The sequence below is a fragment of the Cetorhinus maximus genome, chromosome 7 (assembly GCF_964194155.1).
Source record: "Cetorhinus maximus chromosome 7, sCetMax3.hap1.1, whole genome shotgun sequence".
NCBI lineage: Eukaryota > Metazoa > Chordata > Chondrichthyes > Lamniformes > Cetorhinidae > Cetorhinus > Cetorhinus maximus.
This window is the reverse complement of record NC_135885.1, coordinates 22,265,038-22,289,917: the sequence shown is the minus strand read 5'-3', so window position 1 is coordinate 22,289,917 and position 24,880 is coordinate 22,265,038. Positions and strand designations below refer to the sequence as shown.

Sequence of the window (24,880 nt, the reverse complement as noted above, 5' to 3'; positions counted from 1 at the left end):
AATTCAACAATTATTAATTTAATAGATGTGTGGTAATACAGAACTTGTATTGCTGAAAAAATATACTTGTTGAAGCTTTTCATCTTCACTCATCAGGACAATTCGCAAGAATGCCAAATGTAAAGGGAACAACAAATTTATACTTCATGAGAAGAGAGTGCTGATTGGTCAGCAAGTGGACTCTGATTGTTAGAGGTGTTGCCATGGAGAATTCACCAGTTAACTGATGGCTGACAGTTAACTGCCAAGCTCAGTTAACTGTCAGTCATCGATTGACTGGTTCATTTTTCATGGCAACGCCTCTAACAATCAGAGTCCACTTGCTGACCAATCAGCACTCTCTTCTCATGAAGTATGAATTTGTTGTTCCCTTTACATTCGGCATTCTTGCAAATTGTCCTGATGAGTGAAGACGAAAAGCTTTGACAGCATGCATCTTTTTTCAGCAATACTCAATTTCAATTAAGTATTGGAAAAATGTTGATCTTACCACATATCTGAACTGTAAAAGAACAAAAAAAGTGATTGTTTTAGATTCTGGATATTTATTATTACTAAACACATAAACACATAGCAACATTAAAAAAGAACAATGATTAACTTTATAATTATGATTGGGAAAAATGCATGAACAAAATTATACAGCCCACATTATTGTTCTAGAAACAGTGGAGCAGATTTTATGAATTACTGCTCTTGGCACATGGCTTTGCATATTGGGAGCTGATATAGGTATTGAGGTGTAAGATCAATGGGCCCTTTTCTGTCATTAATTTGCTGATATGCGTTCCTGGTCATGTGATATGAGGCACTTACATAATTGGGGTAATTTTAATCAGATAAGTAATTTTTATCAAATAAAGTCAGTAAATAATTAAGAAAAATGCGCACTGGAACAGTGAAATAATTGCTTTTCCTGAGCAAGAAATATTTCCACATAATTCATGACAGACAGAATCACAGGTGAATTGTGAAGGTGACTTTCCTTTGCTCCTGGAGCAAATTAGTTATTCTGCTGTTTCCTTGTGTCTATTCACCCGGAGAATCCCATGCAATATTTCTACTGTTCATCCTGCAGATTGAGGCAGTTTACTTTTTCACTGTTGGTGATGGTCCTGAGGCGATGAGGGAGCTTTTGCGTTGGAAGTTGGCAAAGAGCCTATGCCCAGTCCACACAGTATCGTTTAACGCCAAGGAAGAAGCAACAATTCGGTTTCTGAAAGAATTGGCTTATTTTACTGCAGGAAGGTACAATGTAAATAGCATGTGGGACAATGGATAATTCCTACTTGACACTTCTTAACTTTATTGAGCATTGGAACATTAATGGAAGCCTCATTTCTGATTTTCTTTTACATGTTAAATGTCAGCGACTGATAATTTATGTGTGAAATAACATTGAACGCTTGATAGAAGAATGCGCAGCTCCAGGTTTCAGTTTTAGACGCATTCAATGCCCTACCATAAGTAATGCCTCAAAAGTGACAGTGAATTGATGCTCTTAAATTCAGAGACCATCCTAATTCACTCATGCCCAGGGGTTTCCAGAGTTACAGGTTAAACTGTAGAAAGAACTGCCAAATCCTTTCTTACTCCTTCCCATTTTCCCTTGATCGGTGCCCTTAACATTTTTTTCTTTTGGCATGGTGGGGCATTGTGGTTTATGATCTTTTCCAAGACTATCACAAGCATAGCTCTAAATTGTAGAAGGATAAGCGAACCGACAGTGTTCTCCAAGATTATCTTCCATACAATCGCCTGAACTGTAACTGGCCAAGCTCTCATAAATAAAGCAGGCATGTCCAAGTATCAGGAATCTTCAGGTTTGAACTTTGGCTTTCTGTTTTTAACATGAGAGGCTTTGGTGAAGGGCCAAGGCCCCATAATACATTACAACACCAGACAGTTAATCTCTCAGCTAATTGTGTTGCCTACTGATGCAAAATAGCTATCATTTAACCAGTGTCATGAAATTAAATTAAATTGTTGGTACATTTTAAAAGTAAATCCAATTTGAAATATGACATGAGCAACAAATCACATTTTCACTTAACCTGAATGATAATGCTAGATATTATCTATCTAAGGCCTGGTATTTCTGACTAATTATTTTGATGTGCAGTCTGCTGGTTTTGCTTAAGGCCTAGAGTTTAGGAACCATTCATTTGTACACAATGTCGTCATATGATTATTTTAAAATGTGAAAAGGTATTTGTGTCATGTCTGTGAGCGTTTCTTCTCCTTTCATTCAGCAGATGAAAAATTGCACATTTTGTAGTCAGGAAAAAATCCTAAAGACCAAGGGAACCCATTTAACATTCATGCCACTTTTCTGAAAACATTTTTGTTTATTTGAACAGATTGAATCCATTCTCAGTATAAACAGCTTGCTCCAACCTATCACAAGTCAGGCTATTCCACACTTCAAAATTATAATTTTTGGGGCATTCCAATTTGTTAATTAAAAAGGGACCTGTTGATCCTTTTTGCTCTTGCATCAAGGTGAGCATGTCAGCGGAAGGGACCTGAAAAATTGTGTTGCTTTCAACACTTAATTGAAATGGGTTAATGATATTGTTACAATAGTGCATATAATAATTTCAGCCCTTTTGTGTCACCACCAGCCAATCCCAGTTAAAACTCTTCACTATCACACCAATAAATCTTCAACTTAACATCATAAGAGGATTTCCTATTATACCACTGCCCACGTAGCTATTGTGCCAAATTATAAGCATTCAGGATCTAAGTTCAATATTGCCATGCCCATTTTCCAGCTTTGAAATGGGCTTAACAATAACCAATGTAACAGGCCTGAGGCCTTCCCCGGAACTGCATGAAGTCACCGTTAAATTGGTGACGGCTTTTTTTTTGAGTATGGATGCCCTGGCAGCCATCTGAAATGAACACACTGAAGGTTTTTAACTGGAGCTCATTGGGCTTCTGAGCCCATTTCCATTTAGACTCCTTTCTGGAGCTTGAGCTGCCTGATGGTTCCTTTAAGGAGGCTGCATCATTCCAAAACCTTCCTTTCTGTGGTCTCATAAGGGGAACTACTGTGGGCTGCTGCCAACCTCCTTCCTGATTGCCCCCCCTCCCCTCCTACACTTGCCTGTGGAAATTGGCACTAGCTGAGATCAGGAACATATGAGTGGGAGTAGGCCATTCAATGTCTCATGCCTGTTTTCCGCAATTCCATTAGATCATGGCTGACCTGTACCTCAACTTCCTTTACTTGCCTTTGGCCCACACCTTTTGATACCCATATCCAACAAAAATATATTAGTTGTAAACTTCAGTTGACCACAGCTTTTTGGGGAAGAGAGTTCCAGTTTTCCACTACCCTTTGAATGCAAAAGTGCGTACTGATTTCAAATTGATTTGGCCCTGCTCAGGCAGTGACGAAGTGCCTGATTGTTGCTGTGCACTGTTGGAATCGGGCCCTGTTGGGTGGTAACAAATTTAGGCCCCATTTAAGCCTTGGGCTCAACGAGTGGGAAACAGACTTTCATGCCATCAGTTTTGCCTGGAATCAACTCATATCCCAGACGTTGTTTCCCTAGTTCTTCCTGTTCTTTCCTGTACTGTAGGTTTTCTGGCTTCTTCAAGATCATTACCGTCATTTCCACGTTTCTCTCTGCCCCTTCTTATTCCATCTTTCCTTTTCCAGGTTTTATTGTGTATGATCCTAACCCCTGGTCAGATGACGTTCAGAAATTTTACAATGAATTAAGAATCTGGGACTTCCATCCCTACAATTGAGGAGGATTTCCACTTAGACCTGGTGTTCTTCTGATTTTATCATGAGCAAATTAAAACCATTTGTAAAGCATTTTTTAACGCACCAAATTCTCCTGAAGGTTACTTGTGGAAATTGGCACCAGCTGAGATTAGGAACATGCAAGCATAGAAACAAATGTAAGTCATTTGACCCCTTGAAACTGTTTTCCACCTTCAGGAAGGACAGTTCTACTGATTTCCTTCCAAAACCCTATCCAAGTGACTATTATTCAAGTATGAGCCTTAATGGTAATCGTTGTTAGTCAATTTGACAGGAGATAGCAAAGCCATTTCCTTCCATACACATTTCAAAGTGAGGGGTCACTAATTAAGGCTACGAGCAATTCTTTTTCTCTGCCTATCTGAGGAATGCAGAGATAGCGACCGACTATAGCCCTGCTATTTCTACCCAGAAACCAGTTAATTGAGCACAGACCGGAGAATGAACCTGTAGGCGTAGCTACTAATTGGAAAGCTTTACTGAGCCATCAGCAGACGTTTTGGAAATGCATTTGTTATTGAATTTGATAACTGGTATGAATAATGAGAGCAATCCCTAATTACATGGACTCAATGAGCCAAATGGGCTCTTTCTGTGCCGCAATAACTCTATGGCCAGAACTTTACACTCCCCCCCCCTCTCCCAGCATGTTCTGAGGTGGCGGGGGACGGGGGGGTGGTGTTGTGGGGTGGAGGGGGGTTGCAGTGGGGGATGTGCGTGAAATTGTATGGACGGGATTCCCTCCAGGTTCCCACTTGCCCTGACCTGGCAGTGATTTTATGCTTGGGTGGGCAGGGCCTTGGACGGGAAGCCCACCGTTGCCCCAGTTAAAGCCCTTGAATGGCCTCTTAATGGCCCGTTAAGGACCTTTTCCCATCCAGCCTCAATTTTTAGGCTGGCGGGCAGATGCCAGCGTAAATAAAGTTAGTTCGATCTTGGGCGGGAAGTGGAGGATGGGGGCGCCTCCATCAGAAGCCCCTTCAGACTGGGGGCACCCTCCCCTTAAGGCTTGGTGACCTCCGGACCTTCTTCCCCCCTACCGGCCTATCCCCCGAGACCCCAATACCCACCTCGCAACCCACCAGGCCTTCCCTACCCTTGGAATTCCTGCCACTTACCTGTCCTCTGGTTTCCGGGACTTACACCAGGCAGCTCTCTGCAGTGCCTCTTCCAGCCACTGCAGCGCTGTGCCTGGAGGGACTGGAGAACTGTTGGCCAATCTGATTGGCTGGCAACTCTCCAAGGTGGGACTTCCTCTCGAGTGAGGGGCGGAAGTCCCACCTTATGCCAATCAACGATTTGTTCCTCACTGCCTCTTCGAATGAGCCCCCGCCATCCTGAAAATTCAACCCTATGAGTATTCACCTGAGCAGCCTGAAATTGTCATGTTCATTAACACACACTCTATGTGACCCCATTGCTAGTTTATTGCTTGGTTAACTAATTGTGAAAAGCAGTGAAGAAGATCCTCAAATGCTTAGCATTCTGGTGTCAGGTTTTGTTCCATGTTTGTTAATATGCATGTAATCATGTCCTGGCAGATTTCATGCATTTGCTCTAATGGGTGAATGTGAAGAGGATGAAACACTTTCCCCCAGTGGTTTGAAGGACACAGATACTGAGGTTCCAAAGATTCAGAGGAAACTCATTGGAGGTGTGCCACCAGGTCAGTATGTCTGGAGACAAGAATAATGTCATAGGGATTGGACATCAGCTGAAAGTGTATTCCATCTATTCATGAATGTCAATGAAAAGATTGGCATGAGTTTAGAGTGGGGAAACCTGATTTATACTCAACTGATGGTTTTTACTTGGCAAAACAAAGAAAATATATCCAATGTTGCTGTGCCTTCTAAGTGTGGCATTTTATATGTCTAGCTAATTAAATTTGATCGTGGTTAACCTGTGCCCATTGATTGCAACACAGGCAGCATGCCAATGACTTCAACATCCAGCCATTGCTAACCATTGCTGATTGGCTGGATGTCTGAGCGAGGGCCCAATACCATAAGTGGCTAGTACCAGTTAAAGCTTGCCTACACTGCTTAAAGGGGAGGTGCATTGTTACAGGACCATGTGCTGGCAGTTGTGCAGGACAAATCCAATTTGGCCCATTACAGCCACACCAGTCTACTCTCAGTCATCAGCAAAGGTATTGTTGACAGTGCTACCAAGTGGTACTCACTGACCAATAACCTGCTCACTGATGCTCAAGTTGAGTTCTGCCAGGATCACATGGCTCCAGACCTCATTGCAACCTTGGCCCAAACATTGTCAAAAGAGCTGAATTCCACAAGTGAGGTGAAAGTTAACGCCCTTGGCATCAGGGCCGCATTTGACCGAGTGTAACGTCAAGGATCCCTTGCAAAACTGAAGTCAATTGGAATTGGGAGAAAATTATCCACTGCCTTGAGTCATAACTAGCATAAAGGAAGGCGACTGTTGTTATTGGAGGCCAGTCATCTCAGTCCCAGGATATCGCTGCAGGAGTTCTTCAGAGCCGTGTGCTAGGCTCAGCCATCTTCAGCTGCTTCATCAGTGACTTTCCCTCCATCATAAGGTTAGAAGTGGGGATGTTCACTGCTGATTGCACAATGTTCAATTCCATTCACAACTCCTCAGATAATGAGGCAACCTATGCCCATATGCAGCAAGAGCTGAACTCAGGCTGGTAAGTGGCAGCTCACATCAGGGTGACCAACTGTCCAGCACCCACCGCAGTGAAGTGTCCCTTATTTTTCGACTGGAATTGGTCACCCTGACTAACATTTGTGCCATAAAAGTGTCAGGCAAAACTCACCTTTAATTGTGTCTACAAGAGCAGGGCTGGGGCTGGGAATTCTGCGGCAAATAATTCAGTTCCTGACTCTCCAAAGCCTTTCTGCCATTTACGAGGCACAAACAGGGAGTGTGATAAAATACTCCCCTCTTGCCTGGATGAGGGCAACAACACTGAAGAAGCTTGATAATACCAGTGGTATGGCAGCCTGTTTGACTGGCACCCCATCCACCACCTTAAAGACTCACTCCATCTATCACCGGCTTGCCGTGACTGCAGTGTGTACCATCTTCAGCAAGTCACCAAAGCTCCTTCAACAGCATCTTCTAAACCCACAACTTCGACAGGTGCAGCAGGTGCACGCCACCACCTTCAAATTCCCCTCTGAGGCACACACCATGCCGACATGGAACTAAATCACCATTCCTTTATTGCTGGGTCAAGGTCTTGGAGTTCCCTGTGTAACAGCTTTGTGGGGTACACCACACAGACAGCAGCAGCTCACCACCACCTTCTCAAGGGCAATTAGGAATAGGAAATAAATGCTAGCCATGCCAGTCTTACCCAAAACTCATGAGCAAATACAAATTTATAAAGGAAGTGAATCTGAGCTGTGAAATATTGAACAATGGCACAACATGGGAGGTTTTCAGCTGCTACGCTGGAGGTCTTAGTGAGGAGGTGGAAAAGTGGAAAGATTTACTGCATCCATAAGGTCCAGATACATACTCAGAAGGCAATGGGAGCAGATAGCTGTGGAAGTCAGTGCCAGGAATAAAGCCCCAACGACCTGGATGCAGTGCTGCAAGAAGATTAATGACCTCACATGGTGGTCAAGGTGAGTGAATGCATCTTCAAAGGCTATTTCCTGCCAGCTGCATTACTTGCCTTAAATACTGCTCAAATTGTCACACCCCCATCTCTCCCTGACCAGCAATGTCCATCAATCATATCTGGCATTCATATGCTTCACTACAACTTACACACTGTTGCAAACTTCACACCTCCACATCCTACAACTTGCACACAATACCAGCTATTCAGTCATGACATTCACATCATCCAAGGAGATTGCAACACACTCACTGACACACTCCCTTCTCTCTTGTGAGACAGGTTAGCACGTAACTGCAGACAGCAGGAGTTACTCATTAGGTGACAGAGGACAACGCGCTGGCCATTATTGGGATGGCCATTGCTGAGGCTGTGGCCAACGGCGAGACTGAAGCCATTGAAGATGGCAGGAGCCTCATAACTAATCCTCCTTCTCACATCCTACCTCCTCCCTCATCCCACACTCTCGTCTGATTTGTAAGCTGCATATGGTGTAACCTTGCACCTCTTATTTCCCCCCAACCCGCCAACCTGCACTATCTTAATCTGATCCCTTTTCCTTTCAGAAACCCAAGAAGTGCAACCTGGCCAAGCAGAGGAGGAACAGCAAGAAGATTGTGATGACGAAGAAGAACCATCTCTTGATTTCACACTCGCAGTCACCAGCTCAGATCATGTAATTTGGAGGATGGCGTAGAGGTGGTACGGGCACGTGGTGAGATACCGGGCATGAATGAATAGTCTGCAGCCAGGTTAGAGGACAAGGATAATGCAGATGCCAGATTACCAGAGAGCAAAGTTGCATTTGAGTTCCACTGCAGGGAACTCAGCTTCAATGGGGCAGCCTTCGATGGAGTAAGCAGAACAAAATGATTGGTGCATTGGAAGCCTGCCAGAAAGCCTGTCATCAATAGGAACATGTAGGAGTCCAGCACCAGCTTGGCACAGGCCTTTGAGGAGAGCTTGGAGCCCATCCTTTTCCCCATGAAAGTGGTGGCCAACTCTGTTCACGCAGTTGTGGAACCAATCATGATGCAGCATCATAGATAAAAGCATTAAGATAAAAGCAAAATACTGCGGATGCTGGAAATCTGAAACACAAACAAAAATAGCTGGAGAAACTCAGCAGGTCTGACAGAAAACCATCTGATGATGCAGCATCAGGTGGTTGATGTTGCAGCTATATTGCAGCATAAGCGGGAACTGCTTTCTTGCAAGATCTGCTTGCGACCATACAAGCTTAGGCTGCTGCCGTCATAGCTGTGGACTACAGTGTGCAAAGGGATTTGCAAAGTGTCACGGAAGTCCAGGAACCTATCCTTCAACAGATTACTGTCCCAGGGGAGGGGCAGCTCCTTGGGACATGAACCTGCTGTCATCTCTCAGGAAGACAGCATTTGTTCTTCCGATAATTGGGAGAATTGCCCCTTGAACTCCTAGATGAATAGGGCCTCCTGTGAGAACTCTTCTCCACATCGCTCTCCTCCCTCTTCCAACAGCTTGTCCTGCCCTGCATGGCTTCATTCATTCTCCGTTATGTTGTATTCCAAGGGGAATGGCTGCTAGTTCACCTATATCTGGGGAGAACTGGTTTGTTTAGAATCCTTGAAGTAAGCAACAAATATTAAAGCATCTGCCACACCATTCCCTGTATACTTTGCTTCTTTAAACAAACTACAGAAAGCACCAGTCAGTTGTGGAATCATAGCACCAACCAGAAGAAATCAACCAGCAACTACCCTGTAAGAATCTGATGGTCCCTTGAAATAGCACTAGTGGGATGGCGAGGTGGGGGTTGGCGAGGTGGGGGTTGTTGTGGGGGTGGTGGTGGACATTGGTGGAATAGGGGCGCGTATCCTTTCTGAACACATGCAAGATTAATGAAAGTTTAGTTGGAGTATTGAGTTCCATCGCTGGCATCAAACCAAATCAAAGTGTACGTGTATGTTGTGGATGCCATTTTGGAAGTCTGAGGGCATTATAATGCTCTGGTGCCTTATTTATCTTTTTTCTTTATATATTTATGATTTAATTTCCATGTCTTTTAGTGCAGAAAAGCTCATGAATAGTACTTGCCCTATCATTTGCTTTTCAAGTATTACACATTAGCCGGATTTTGTCCTTGTGATTTACATGGAAATGCAGGCTGAAATCAAGGTGAAATCTTGCAAAGATGCAAAGAACATTACGAGCAGGCGTTCAACCATCCTGAAGCAAAACCATTTTTAGACTTGGACTTATCAGCAGTAGAAGCATTAGCCAATCCCAGGACTCACATCAGTATAACCATTATGGAAGAGGCCTACTCAGCTATAAAGAAATTATGAAGTGGCCATGCTTCTGAAGCTGACGATAAAGCTCTCACACTTCTCAAGTACACCCTTGAACCTACAAGCTCAGTACTACTTCAACTCTTTGTTTGGGTTTGAATTTCTGGGACAGTAGCAGTAGGGTGGAAGGAAGAGATCATTATCTTGCTGTATTTATGTCCTACTTGCTTGGCTCTCGCTACACTGTCACCCTGGGAAATCTGGATTTGTATGCGGGCGATTTCTATCTGAGATTTATCTCAAACTCAACCATCTCCTGGCAGTTGCATACAGCAGTCTCAAGGCAACCTTTGATTCTGTTCACATAAACACCCAATAGAGAACTCCCTGGTGAAGAACTCCCTTGTGATCACACTATAGAAGGTACAGAAGAGATTCGAGAAGATGTTGCCAGGAATGGAGAATCTTAGTTTTGAGGAAGACTAGATATGCTAGGATTTTTTTCTCTTTGAAACAGTGGAGGCTGAGGAGAGGCTGAGATAGGGTTGATAGGAAGGACCTATTTCTGTCAGCAGAGAGATCAATAACCAAAGAGCATCGATTTAATGTAATGGAAGGATTAGAGGGGAGCTGAGGAATGATTTTTTTTCACCCAGTGGATGGTGGAGGTCTGGAACGCATTGCCTGAAAGGGTAGTAGAGATAGAAGCCCTCATTGCATTTAAAACAGACTTGGATATGCACTTGATATCCTATAACCTACAGGGCAATGGGCCAAGAGCTGGATTGTGGGATAAGGCTGGATAGCTTCTTTTTGGCTAACACAGCCATGATGGGCCGAATGTCCTCTTCTATGCTGTGCAAATCTGTCTATGTTTTTACAAAACATTGTTGTCCCTGACATTCTGCTGAGACTAAATCAGGGTTTACATAATGATCCAGGGATCCAGGTGCATCTAGGAATCACAAATCTGTGATTTGGTGTAAAGCCGTGGTACGGGGTCCCCACTCGACAGGTGGACCCCCAAATGAATGAGATTCAAAATGTAAGGCGCGGGGCTCTGGTTAAGGTGTTGAGGTGCTAATGGGGTTAGAGATGCCTTTGCGTGCCACAGCGCTCCGTAATGGCAAGAAGAATACCACTGAGTTGGTGGGCTTGCGAAATGATTCATTCTGGTTACAAATCGTCCCGTGCTGAATTTTGGCTGAATGATTAGCGAATACAGGGAAACTGTAACTCTCATCATCACTCAAGGTTTGGACAGCTCACAGCATTTTTCAACAGCCCCATGGTCACAAGGTAGGCTGCCAGTGATAACACACTGTACCTGACAGATATAAGCTATAGATAAAACCCCACAGAGCAAATGTCCCTTAACATTTTCCCTAGATCTTCAAATATAATAAGCGTTAAGTGTACAAGATATTGTGCGGGAGATTGAGTTATACAATTTTAAAACATTTCTCTAACCTAAGTTCCTTACGTCTGTAGATATATATATAGGTTTGTATGTAAACATGCTTTAAATACTGTAACCTATAAAGAAGCAGTTTCTCTTGTTAAACTGGCGGCTGCAGCTTTGAGAATATCGCACATAATATTTAGATTGCAATGTTTGTTTTAGATTGAGTATTATTTGTAAAGGACTATGTGTTAAGTATGGTGAATTTTATAGTTGATATGTTGTTAGTAACGGCATAGCTTATATCAGCTTCCACATCATCTTTTCCTTAAACCGCAAGTAATTTTGTTTATTCAATGTTTGGAACTCTTCTACGTTCTATATATCTATTCCCAATGTTCGTTTCAACGGATTGAAAGTGGATTTACAAGAACGCTTAAGGTGAAACTTTCCTGAAAACCTTTCCTTCTGCAAACCCTTTGGTCAGTTCTGATTGAGTCCTGCAAGTTCCTTGGAGTTAGCTGTCACCTGCCCTGGGTTTGCACCAGCACCAAGGTGGCAACTGGTTCCCCAAAATGAGTTTTGCATTAAAATTGTTGTACCCTGCACATTCCCCAATAGACTCGTTTACTGTCAGACTCCTTAATTCACTGCTTTTCACACTCATTGTTGCTGTGTGGTAGTCTCGCCTGGTGGTTGAATTAAAACTAAAAATAACACTTACAAAGCATGTTGGGCATCCGTTAGTAAGAATCAGATTTGTGTTCAGCTCAATCTTTATATATATAAGAAAAGTTTAATCGCTTTCAACTGCGAGATCTATTAACAAGCATTCCAACAAATTACTTTCCAATTATACTTAGCAATGTTTCAGTAATTGTACTCGTTTTATTTGACGTTCTGTATTTTGAAACAAAGGGTGTGAGAGAAGCAAAAGGACAGGTTCAAGCTAAATCCAAATGAATTGTCCTTAACATAAATGATATCCAATTTTTAGAGATTTATTTTACCTTACAGCACCTTTAAGTATATATTCAGATAGATTAATAATTCAATCTGTGTGCAGAATGAAAGGGGATTAAGTGAAAGAGACACAAATATGCACAGGGAATAAAGATATCGTTCTGTCAATCAATATCTAATCCTATAAAGTGCCCTAGTGCATCACTGCGAGTGTTATCTTAGCGATGGATCGCCGGACAATATTTTCCAAAAAAGTATTCTGCGCTGCCACCAGCTCTCTTTTTCCACTGGGCATCCTGGGTCTGCAGAGTTTTTGGAAGATGTTATTAGGGAGTGACTGCCCGCAGCAAGTCCAAGCAGATGGTCAGTTTTTGATGGTATTAGGCTCGTGGTGCACCTAAAACTGCTTGTTTTGAAAATGTTCAAGACGGTTAATGCCATATCAATTGTCCAGGTTGATACAAAACAGGCAGAAAGCGACTTGGGGATCCGAGCTGCAGTTGTGAAACAGGATCTCAGCACAGACATGCTGAGGGTAAGACTATTTCACAATTACTGTACACAGGCAGCTCTTTACGTGTGAAGAAGCACTTGTGTAAATTCTTGGCTTCAGCCTTCGGGTCCTAGGGGGGAGAATGTGGCATGTAGCGGTCTGCAAGGGGGATCCTGGGGGTCGGGGTGGGGGGGCGGGGTGTTGCGAGGAGTCCTGGTGGGGGATGGGGGTGTGAGGGCCCAAAAATGAAGCTGAGCACAGGGCCCCACTAACTGTAAATCTGTCACTGAGCAAAGCAAAGATGCGTCATGGCTCCAATTTAGAGTTAGCAAGGATCACGGGCCTGCTCTGGGTTGGAATGCCCTTGGTTTTTTTTTATTCATTTGCGGGATGTGGGCGTCGCTGGCTGGGCCAGCATTTATTGCCTATCCCGAGTTGCCCTTGAGAAGGTGGTGATGAGCTGCCTTCTTGAACCGCTGCAGTCCATGTGGTGTAGGCACACCCACAGTGCTGTTAGGGAGGAATTTCCAGGATTTTGACCCTGGCCAGATCAGATGCAGAACAATCCAATGGAACTCTTGGATGCTTGGAGTGAAGCTGGGCATGACAGTCATGAATAATCAGTCCTATGGACTTCTGTTGCCAAAGTGCAATTGCTAGCTATTTTGTGGTTTAAATGATCATAGAGGCCCATAAGAAGCAGGGAAAGCTTACATATGCTGATTTCTGAAATTTCTGTAAGGATTTGGCCCTGGTATCCCATGAAGCCCTCACTGAAAATCTGGAAGCTGTGGGAGAACATGGCCATATCTCGGATTTTATCTGGGATTTATAACCTAGCTCCAAGATCTGTGTAAGGGTAAATGTCTGACTCATTCACAAAAAAGGAGCTTGGCATGTTTTGCCCATAGTCACCCACCTTATTTGATGTTTCCAACAACAAAGTACAATTGTATAACGCCATGAATGGATAAACTTATTCCAAGGTGTTTAGAGGAGGTTTATGGGGAGAGAAGAAGCAATATGGAATGGTTTATTGAGGCAGCTTGAAAGGATAGAACAGAAATTGCTGAAGGTCCTACTGTAGACATTGGAGCGACGTGGAGATATATCAGACTGATGGACACAGGCTGTGACATCAAACTTGGAGGAGGTTTCAGTGGACATGGTGGGATTTGCAAAGGTGAATTTTGAATTTAATACCTTAAGGGAATGGTGACCAATGGATGTTGGCAAGGTGTGAAGTAAGTGGGGCTTAATGCAGAGCAGGGCACTTCTCTTCTGGGTGGTTTAGCATTGAGGAGCCTCGGTGCAAAGCTCTGTTAGGCACATGATCGAGCTGCCAAGACGTAAGCAGGTATCACTGAGTCATACGGACTCGAAACGTTAATCCTGTTTCTCTATCCACAGAGGCTGTCAGACCTGCTGGGTTTTTCCAGCATTTTCTGTTTTTATTTCAGATTTCCAGCATCCGCGGTATTTTGTTTTTATAATTGAACCTCTGCTTCTTTAACTGGCAGAACCATTGTTTGGTGTGGGGAGGGGGTTAAAGGTCACATCTGCAGGATCATGTTTGTTTTTCTGTTCTGTGCAATATATTATTTTGCTCCCATAAATGGAAGGGCTTTTGGACAAAAAAACATTCTTCCTAAACTTTTCTTCCTGGTTAAGTGCTTCTGAAGAATAAGGGCTGGATTTTCAATTGTGGTGTGGGAGGTAACGTCTGTGGGCATGATTTGAAAATTGCGTTCCCGGAGGGCACCACTGCTTTGCCACCTCTGGGACATGACACAATTTTCAAGGGAGGGCGGGAGGGGCTTGTGGGGGGTGGGGGGGGGAGTGGAGAAATGGGGGCTGAACTCTTCTTCAATTAATGGCACTTTAAGCTCCTTGAGCCATTTGTTAATGGGCCAGGGAGGCCAAGAAGGTGATTTTCATTTTGAAAATTGCCGACCCTGGACGATCTGGTCCACATTAGTGCACAGCTGTCGGGTTCAATGTGGACAGAATTAAAGGTGTGTATTTTATGCTGAGAAAGTTTGGGACCTTGAGGTGGATCATGTGCCATTACCATTCATTTGGCCATTTTTGTGTATGTTGATTCTGAAGACCTTACAGGGCAATACTTCCTTTCCTCCTCACCTGGCAGGCTTCATCCTGGCATTTTAAAAAATTCATTCATGGGATGTGGGTGTTGCTGGCTAGGCCAGCGTTTATTACCCATCCCTAATTGTCCTTGTTCAGAGGGCATATAAGAGTCAACCACATTGCTGTGGGTCTGGTGCCACATGTAGGCCAGACCAGGTAAGGACAGCAGATTTCCTTCCCTACAGGACACTAGTGAACCAGGATCGGCAATGGCTTCATGGTCATCATTAGACTTTTAATTCCAGATTTTTATTGATTTGAGCCCAGGTTCCCAGAACATCACCCTGGCCTCTGGATTACCAACCCAGGGACAATACCACTACGCCACCACCTCACGCTGCCATCTGCCTTGGCTGCTTGTGCTTTGCGGGCACCTCCCACTTCCTGGTAATGCTCAACATGGGCTTGCCTCTGGCTCATTTAGGGGGCATTTACATTTGAAGGTGGCATTGCATAAGTGATGCAGATATGGTGTGGGCTAAGGACCCAGAAATTAGCTGGTATCGGGTTCCTGACCCTGAATTGAAAACCAAGTCTTAATTCTCCAAGTTGCTACAGTGTTACAATGTCAAATTGATAGCACAATGTTATTCCACATGGTAAAGTTCCTCACCGGATGGCATAGTGGCAATGCCATTGGCTAGTAATCCAGAGGCCTAGTCTAATGCTCTGGGAGCATCAGTTCAAATCTCACCATGGTGGCTGATGGAATTTAAATTCAATAAATGAATCTGGAATATAAAGCTAATTTCAATAATGGTGACCATGACGACTATCATTGATTGTTGTAAAAACCCACCTGGTTCACTAATGCCCTTTAGGGAAGGAAATCTGCTGTCCTTACCCGGTCTGGCCTATATGTCTCTCCAGATTCACAGCAGTATGGTTGACTCTTAACTGCCCTCTGAAATGGCCAAGCAAGCCACTCGGTTCAAGGGCAATTGGGGATGGGCAACAAACGCTGGCCTTGCCAGTGATGCCCACATCCCAAGAAAGAATAAAGCAAAATAGAAGACCAATTGATTGCAGAGGCTGTATTATTTGGTCCTTAGGCATTGTTCTGAGTGTACTTTGTCTTATCCAGATTCCAAACAAGTTTAACTTTTTAATTTCATTACCAAAATGGCAATACGTAAATATTGTCTCTAATGTTGCTTTCTTTGTATGACTTACAGGCTATTACAGTGAATGAACATGGTAATTACATTCATGTATATCGTTTCGCAGGGAGATTTGCGAGTACTGTTGGGTGGGGGTTGGTGTGTGGTTTAAGCTAGATTGGCAGGGGGATGGGAACCTGACTGTAAAGTCAGAGCAGGGAACAGGAGATGGAGAATTAGTGAGTGACTCTGAAAGACAGAAGAAGCACAGGTTAAAAAGTGTACAGCACAGCAATTCGACAGTGTTAAAAGGTATCTATGTAAATGCAAGGAGTATAGCAAATAAAGCCAATGAGCTGAGGGCACACATAGACACATGACAACATGATATCGTTGCTATAACGGAAACTTGGCTTAAGGAGGGGCAAAAATGGCAGCTCAATATCCCTGGATATAGAGTTTTCAGGCATGGTAGGGATGGGGATAAAAAAGGTGGGGGTGTAACATTATTGGTTAAAGAATGAATTACAGCTGCGAGGAGGGATGATATACTAAATGAAGCATCAAATGAGGTCATATGGGTTGAGCTCAGAAATAAAAAGGACAGCCACACTGCTGGGAGTGTACTATAGACCCCCAAATAGTGGAAGAGAGTTAGAAGAGCAAAATGTAGGCAGATTTCTGAGTGCAAAAACAATAGGGCAGTAATAGTTGGGGACTTCAACTACCCTAATATCAATTGGGATATGAATAGTGTGAAGGGCACAGAGGGCGCAAAATTCTTGAACTGCATTCAAGAGAACTTCTTTAGCCAGCACGTAACGAGTCCAATGAGAGGGGGTGCAATTCTAGATTTAGTCTGAGGCAAGTGGTTGAAATAGCATTGGGGGACCATTTTGGAGATAGTGACCATAACACAGTTAGATTTAGCATCATTATGGAAAAGAACAAAGATAGAACAGGAGTAAAAGTTCTAAATTGGGGGAAGACAAGTTTTATGAAGCTCAAAGGTGAGCTGGCGAGAGTGGACTGGATATAGCTATTATAAGGGAAAACAATGTCAAATCAGTGGGAGGCATTCAAAAGTGAGATTCTACGGGCACAGTGTAGATATGTCCCCACAAAAAAAGAGCGGTACTGCCAAATCTAGCGTTCCCTAGTTATCCAGAAGCCTACAGACCAAGATAAAGCAAAAAAAGAAAGACAGCCACAAAAGACTTAATACTGTAGAAAGCCTAGAGGAGTATAGAAAGTATAAGAAATTATGAAAGCAAAGAGAGGATACGAGAAAATATTGGCAGGTAAAATCAAAGAAAACCCAAAGATGTTTTGCCAGTACATTAAGAGCAAGAGAATAACTAAGGAAAGGGTAGGGCCTATTAGAGATGCACATGGTAACTTGTACGTTGATGCTGAATATGTGGGCAGGGTTCTCAATGAGTACTTCACTAAGGAGAGGGATGATGCAGACATTCTAGTTAATGAGGAGGAGTGTGAAACATTAGATACAATAAGCGTAGTGAGAGAGGAAGTACTGGAGCGACTGACATCCTTGAAGGTGGATAAGCCACTAGGGCTGGATGGATTGTATCCCACACTGTTAAAGGAAGCCAGGGAGGAAATAACGGATGCTCTGAGCATCATTTTCCAATTCTCACTAGATATAGGCATGGTACCAGAGGATTCGAGGTCTACAAATGTTGTACTATTATTGAAAAAGGGTGCAAGGGATAGGCCAGAAAATTATAGACCGGTGTTATGACCAATGCAGTTGGTAAAGCTGAGTTATCTCCAAAATCCCAGAGGGAAACTTTAAACAGCTGTCATAACCTATAATTTTAAGTGTTATGTTTGAGATGCGACTCTAAATTCAGGAATCAGACCACCAGTTCTCGAGGTTTCACATTAAACTAAATGAAACATTTTATTAATTTACAAAGGTTAAAATATATATACACATGGCTTCAAATTACTACTATCATAACTTTTAACAAATTCCCAAACTAATCTCCATTAAGGCAACAGCAACCCACAGACTTAACCTGCTTCCCACCAGGAAAGCATTTTCACCTTACAAATTCAAAATGAGGTTCGTTTCACTTTGGTTCCTGTGGAGACAGTGATAGGCTCACAGCTGCTTTGATCTCACATTGCCTCTGCTCCGCACACCCAAAAACTGCTGAAACCTACCACCACCCATTGAATGTAAATTCTCATTGTATCACCAGCCTCTTCTAACAATAAAACCCCTTTCATAGTACCAATTTTATTCGTAATATAAACACATGGCTTGGTATCTGCTAGATAGGTATCAGTTTTCACCCCACTTCTTGAATGCTGTATTCAAAAAATGCAAATGCTATCTCTCACATATCAAAACTAGTACACATCAAAGCACCCAGACTAGCCGTCTTTAATCCACTTAAGACACACCCACAGACTAAACCTCTATTTTAAAAGAAAAATATTTTCCAATAACATTATATACATTAATAGTTTTATGACACCCCCTCCTTATCGGAAAATGAACCGTCATCATTCTAAAAGACAGCTTCATTTTAATAACCCATCACTGCTTGTGGTTTTCCTGTTATTTAACAGGTATAACAACTTCTACAGAATTTGACTACATCCCTATGCAATCCCAGCCAAAAAGGATACCTCTACATCTTTTCCTTATTTCTAAATGTCACCCCCCCATTGGAATTTAATGAACAATCCTCAGAATCTCATTTCTATACCCTAATGGGATAACAATCTGATGCACCTTTTTTTTTAATATTCATTCCTGGGATGTGGATGTCATTGTGCCTCCTTGCAATGGCAGGTACAACTGTGTGCTGCCAACTGTGATGAAGGCAGCATGTGGCCTTGGGTGGGGGAGGACACACCTGGCATATTTGAGAGAGTGCTGGCCAGTAGCGGGAGAAGGATGCTGCACCCCTGCAACGGGCAACTGGGCTTGGGGTGGGCCGGCAGCCAGGAGATTGACGGTACAAGTATCACTTATCAATGCTATTTTTTTCATTTCCAGGAGAAGAATTCTCATAACCATGCCGAGCGGCTGAGGACTGGCGGTGGGCCAGGCCAGATTTTGCTGCTTAGCCGTTTTGAGCAGGGGGCCCTCGACCTGGAGAGGTGCCACGTGCCCAGGTCCACTGGAGCAGGAGAGGCTGGGGTTCCACGGGCAGATATGTATGGCCAGCGCTCACGTCACCAGTAGTCTCCCAACATCCATGGCAGTGCTGATTGTTGAGTGAGTGACGTTACCAACATGGCTTGCCCATTGCGTGTGGATTGATGAGTGCATGATGATCCGGGGGACAGGCATGTACAATGACATTGCCCGCAGGCTAACTGATTGAATGTCCTTACTCTCCCTTTCAGCATCAGCGGCGCAGGGCCAGGGCATGGAGCAGCAGGGGCCACCTCTGATACCTGAGGGGCATGAAATTGCACCATCAAAAGCGTCACACTATCTCTGCCAGGCAGGCAGCAGCGTAGATACTGGCACCTCGGTGGGCATCATATCTTCGGCTAGTGTCCCGGGTCACAGTGGTGAGGGCACTTCACAGTCGCTGGAGGAGCTGGCAGAGACAGAGTACCAATGGCGCCAGCAGTCGGAGGACTGCAGAGGACCAGGCACATGCTCAGTTCGTCGCTGATGATGAGCCTCGAGTTGTCAGCGATGTGGCCGGGTGTGCAGGACCACCTGGTGGAGATACATGAGGCTGTGCTTGGCTTGGTGTCAGTGGTGGAGGAGTCTACGCGGACCTAAGCCAATGCATTGAGCCTCATGGCTGAGCGCCAAGCTTCCTTCATGGAGAAACTGGCCACTCACATGGAGAGGCAGCTCCAGGGACAGGATCAGGGGTTCCTGGGGTTGCGCTCAGACTTGCAATCCCTCACAGGGGCATTGACCTCATGTGGTCAGTGCCCATGTGAGTGGTGGTTTGGGCACCAAACTTCACCTCAGTGCCCATCCACCTACGGTGAGCAGGGAGGGCCAAACGGACCTCACGTCGACGGAGCAGCTGCCTCTGCTGGCGCCTCTCAGGGCGCTCTGGATGAGGGCGGCAGCTCCTCCGCGCCTCTGCCAGTGACTGCGGCATCCAATGAGGCTGCAATGACTGGGGAGCTGCCAGCTGCGGAGCTGGCAGCTCTCTCCCAGGTGGGGCCAGCACAGGCTTGACGGGCCAGAGGCCGTCCGCCAAGGCCATCGAGGCCAACAGGACATCAGAGAGAGCAGGCTGTCTCAGATGCCAGTGCCAGCGAGGGGGCACCACAAAGACGTAGCACCCGCAAACATAAAATGAAGGCATCTTAGGCACACCCCGAGTTCACCACTGGTGGTTTTATTGTTGGCCCCTCCCTATAAGTTCCTTCTGATAGTGTGTGAAGTGCAACACCATTTTATTTCTGTTATGTCAAGAGAGTTTTGTTACAGCATTAAATTCATGTAGTCTAAAATGGCTGGGAGTGCCTCTTGGGCAGGTGCATGGATTCCTGAGATTTGATGAGTGATTTGTGTGTCATTTACATTTATTGACAGGGCCCATCGTCAATGCTCCTATCCATTTGCATTAAGGTCTCCAGGATGGAGGCTACAGACTAGGCTTGTGTTGGAGATCCATATGTGCTGTGCTAGCTAAAGGTTCCTTGGGTTAGAGCGTCCTGGGTGTCCCTGCCTCCCTGGAGTATGACGGGGTCAGCGTGTGTCCCCTCACCATTTCCCAGGGTGTTCTCATCCTCGGACTCACTGCTGGACTCATCGTGTTCAGCCGCAGCCACTCCGTCTACATCTTCTTCATCCACAGCGTCCCCCCTTTGTAGTGCAAGACTGTGGAGAGCGCAGCATGCAAACACTATCAGCGACACTCGATCTGGGGGATACTGCAGTGCGCCCCCTAAGCGGTCCAGGCATCTGAAGCGCATTTTGAGAAGACCGATGGCTCTCTCCACCACAGCCCTTGTGACTTCTATTGTACCGCTGCTCAGCCTCTGTTCTTGGATGGTGGAGAGGCGTCATGAACCACCTTCTGAGGGGATAGCCCTTGTCACCCAGCAGCCATCCATCAAGTCGGGCTGGAGCGCTGAAGAATCCCAGCACCTGGGAGTGTCTGAGGATGTAGGCGTCGTGGGAGCTGCCTGGGTACCTTGCACAGATTTGTAGAATCAGCATCCTGTGATCACACACTATCTGCACGTTCATGGAGTGGAAGCCCTTCCTGTTGACGAAGGCACCGGGCTCACCTGCTGGCGCCTTGATGGCCACATGTGTACAGTCTATTGCACCCTGGACACGGGGGAAGCCAGCAATGGCTGCGAAGCCTCTGGCTCGCTCTGTCTAGCTGGCCTGGTCCCAGTAGTAGTGGATGAAAGTCGTTGCACACCTGAGCAGGGCGTTTGTGACCTGCTCGACACAAGCATGGACAGCTGATTGGGAGACACCGCAAAGATCAGCCACCGAGCCCTGGAAAGAGCCAGAGGCATAGAAGTTGAGCAGCTGTGACCTTTTGAGCCACTGGCATGGGGTGTCCACCCACACAGTTAGCTGAGATCTCTGGACCAATCATCTGACAGATACTGTTGACTGTCTCCCTTGACAGATGGAGCCTCCTTCGGCCCTGTACCTCAGACATATTGAGGTAGCTGCTTTGCCGTCTGTGTACCCTGGCAGCAGGATAGTGCCATCTTCTGCAGCCCCTTGTGCCTTGGACAACCTCTTGGCCCTGCACCCTTTGTGCCTGCGCCTGTCCTCCCAAAGGTGGCTCCCCTGCAGGCTGAATGTGCACTCCTGGCCTCCTTCCCCCTTTTAGCCCTCCTTTCTTCCTCAGATGAGGTGCCTCCAGTGGAGAGATCACCTCCCATTCCCAGGCTCAGGGAGGCTTCCTGAAACCTACAGGCCCCAAAATAAATCCTCACTGAAAAGTGCTGACCTGAAGGTTATGAGTCCAGTCCAAGCAGCTGCTATGTGTTTGCAACTTTTCCACCTCACACAGACAAGTTTCACTAACTTCTGAGCAGTAACTTTTAAATGTCTGGATTCGTGAACCCACTGAGCCCTCTTCTCCCGCCTGTGGATGAGTTTTATGCAAATTTCTGATACTCGCCCGCCCGTTGCGCCCATGCGACGAGCCGAAGATTTTACGGGCGCCTTAAAATCCAGCTCAATTAGAGTCCCAAGGGCCTTAAGTGGCCCGTTAATTAATGACGGTCACGCAACGGACATGGTCGCATGCCCGCCCACCGAAATATTGCAATGACGTTGGGACGCACGCCCGCTGTCACCGTGTGTCATTTAATGCGTCGACGTGCGGGTCCCGCCCCCGCATTCTGATGGAAAAATTCTGCCCACTGACTTTGTGTGCCCCACTTCATTACCATGAAAACACCTCAATTTTCGAATGTCACTTCTACCTTCAGCACCTCCCTTTTTATTCTGAGAAAAATTTACCTGGGAACTTCCAGCTACTCCTCTTCCCTGACTACCTACCTTCCTTTCACCTTCCCACTTTTTACCCTTTTCCAATTTGAAAGGGTGACAGAAAAAAGGTTTAGTTCTATGAACTAACTCATAATCATCAGCTATCTTTGCTGCTTGTCTTACAGAATCAACCCTCTGTTCCTCCACATGAGCTCTCACTACTGAAGGGATTGAATCTTTAAATTCTTCCAAAAGAATAACTTCCCTAAGAGTTGCTTGGGTTGCCTCTCTTTTTAATGCCTGTATCCACCTCCCAAAATTACTTTGTTTTACTCTCTCAAACTCAATATTTTTAAGTTTGCCCAGGCTGTTTTCTCATATTCCTAAATTTCTGCCTGTATGCTTCAGGAACCAATTCATATGCACTCAAAATATTCTTTTTCACCACATCATAATTCACTGACATTTCTTCTGAAAGCGAAGCATATACCTCATGTGCCATACCTAACAATTTAGACTGTAATAATAATGTCCAGTTTTCCTGTGGCCATTTCATCTGTTAGCTAACTCCTCAAATGAAATAAAGAATGCTTCAATATCTTTTTCCTCAAACTTTGGAAGAGCTTGTACAAATTTAAACATACCCCCACTGGGTTCTACTCTAGAGATAAATCCTTCCTCACCTACTGACATCTCTTCTAATTGGCAACATTTTCAGTTGGAATTCTCTCTCTCTCTTTCTTTCTCTTTCCTCTGTCTCCATCTGTACAATTTCTAATTCCCTTGCTTCTAATTCAAGCTTTCTCAGTTCCTTTGCTTGTTCAAATTCAAGCTTCCTCATTTGTAACTGAAGTCTCACTACCTCCTGCTGTGACTCACTAGTGTCAGGTTTCACTTCCAACTGTAGATGCTGTGCTATATTTTTAACTATATCTGATTTCCTAGCCCCCTCAGGTAACTCCAATTTTAACTTATCTGCCTACTCTGTTAACTTTTAGTTATTTTCTCCAACCTAATCAGAGTTATCCCCTCTACTGCCAGACAAGCCTTGGCAATTGCCAAATCCATCTTGTGGCCGCACCACTTCTAAAATACCGCGCCAACTCCTGAATTCAATATGCTTCTCGTAGTCGTAAGCTTAAACTTCACCAAGTCCTAACCAATCAAGGAATTAGAAATATAATTTATCCTGGGTGAGCCGCCAATTGTTATGGCCGATGCAGTTGGTAAAGCTGAGTTATTTAAAAAATCCCAGAGGGAAATTTTAACAGTTGTCATAACCTTAATTTTAAGTGTTATGTTTGAGATGCGACTCCAAGTTCAGGAATGAGACCACCAGTTCTCGAGATTTCACATTAAACTAAATTTAAACTAAATGAAACATTTTATTAATTTACACAGGTTAAAATATATATACACATGGCTACAAATTACTACTGTCATAACTTTTAACAAATTCCCTAACTAATCTCCATTAAGGCAACAGCAATCCATAGACTTAACCAGACACCAGGAAAGCATTTTCACCTTACAAATTCAAAATGAGGTTCTTTTCACTTTGGTTCCTGTGGAGACAGTGATAGGCTCACAGCTGCTTTGATCTCACATTGCCTCTGCTCCGCACACCCAAAAACTGCTGAATTTGTACCTACCACTGCCCATTGAATGTAAATTGTCATTGTATCACCAGCCTCTTCAAACAATAAAACCCTTTTATAGTACCAATTTTATTAGTAATATAAACATATGGCTTGGTATCTGCTAGATAGGTGTTAGTTTTCACTCCACTTCTTAAATGCTGTATTCAAAAAATGCAAATGCTATCTCTCACATATCAAAACTAGTACACATCAAAGCACCCAGACTAGCTGTCTTTAATCCAGTTAAGACACACCCACAGACTAAATCTCTATCTTAAAAGAAACATATTTTCCAATAACATTATATACATTAATAGCTTCATGACACCGGTCAGTCTGACTTCAGTGGTGGGCAAATTATTGGAATCAGTTCTGAGAGACAGGATAAACTGTCACTTAGAAAGGCACCGGTTGATCAGGGACAGTCAGCATGGTTTTGTTAGGGGAAGATCGTGTCTTACTAACGTAATAGAATTTTTTGAGGAAGTAACAAGGAGGATTAAAGAGGGTAGTGCAGTGGATGTTGTCTACATGGACTTTAGTAAGGCATTTGATAAGGTCCCACATGGCAGACTGGTCAGAAAAGTGAGATTCCATGGGATACAGGGGAAGGTGGCAAGTTGGATTCAAAATTGGCTGAGCAACAGGAAACAAAGGGTAATGGTTGATGGATGTTTTTGCGAATGTAAAATGGTTTCCAGTAGCGTTCCACAGGGCTGTGTTGTGGCCCTTGCTGTTTGTTGCATATGTTAATGATTTGGACATAAGTGTGGGAGCTATGATTGGGAAATTTGCAGATGACACAAAAATTGGCCGTGTAGTTGATAGTGAAGAGGATAGCTGTTGTCTCCATAATGATATCAATGGCCTGGTTAAGCGGGCAGAAGAATGACAAATGGAATTCAACCCGGAAAAGTGTGAGGTAATGCATTTGAGGAGGACAAACAAAGCAAGGGAATACTCAGTAAACAGGAGGATATTGAGAGGGGTTGAGGAAGTGAGAGACCTTGGAGTGCATGTCCACAGGTCCCTGGAGATGGCAG

General features: G+C 44.4%; 1 protein-coding gene across 1 annotated transcript in view; it reads left to right on the top strand.

The window, feature by feature from the left end:
* The window catches only part of LOC144683101 (von Willebrand factor A domain-containing protein 3B-like), a 216,376-nt gene that overhangs the window by 32,428 nt on the left and 159,068 nt on the right, over positions 1 to 24,880 (top strand). The window contains exons 6-10 of the mRNA XM_078546118.1: positions 1,079 to 1,248; positions 5,323 to 5,447; positions 7,961 to 8,088; positions 12,457 to 12,564; positions 15,846 to 15,867. Of these exons, the coding sequence (XP_078402244.1) occupies positions 1,079 to 1,248; positions 5,323 to 5,447; positions 7,961 to 8,088; positions 12,457 to 12,564; positions 15,846 to 15,867 (553 nt within the window). The remainder of the gene's footprint in view (positions 1 to 1,078; positions 1,249 to 5,322; positions 5,448 to 7,960; positions 8,089 to 12,456; positions 12,565 to 15,845; positions 15,868 to 24,880) is intronic.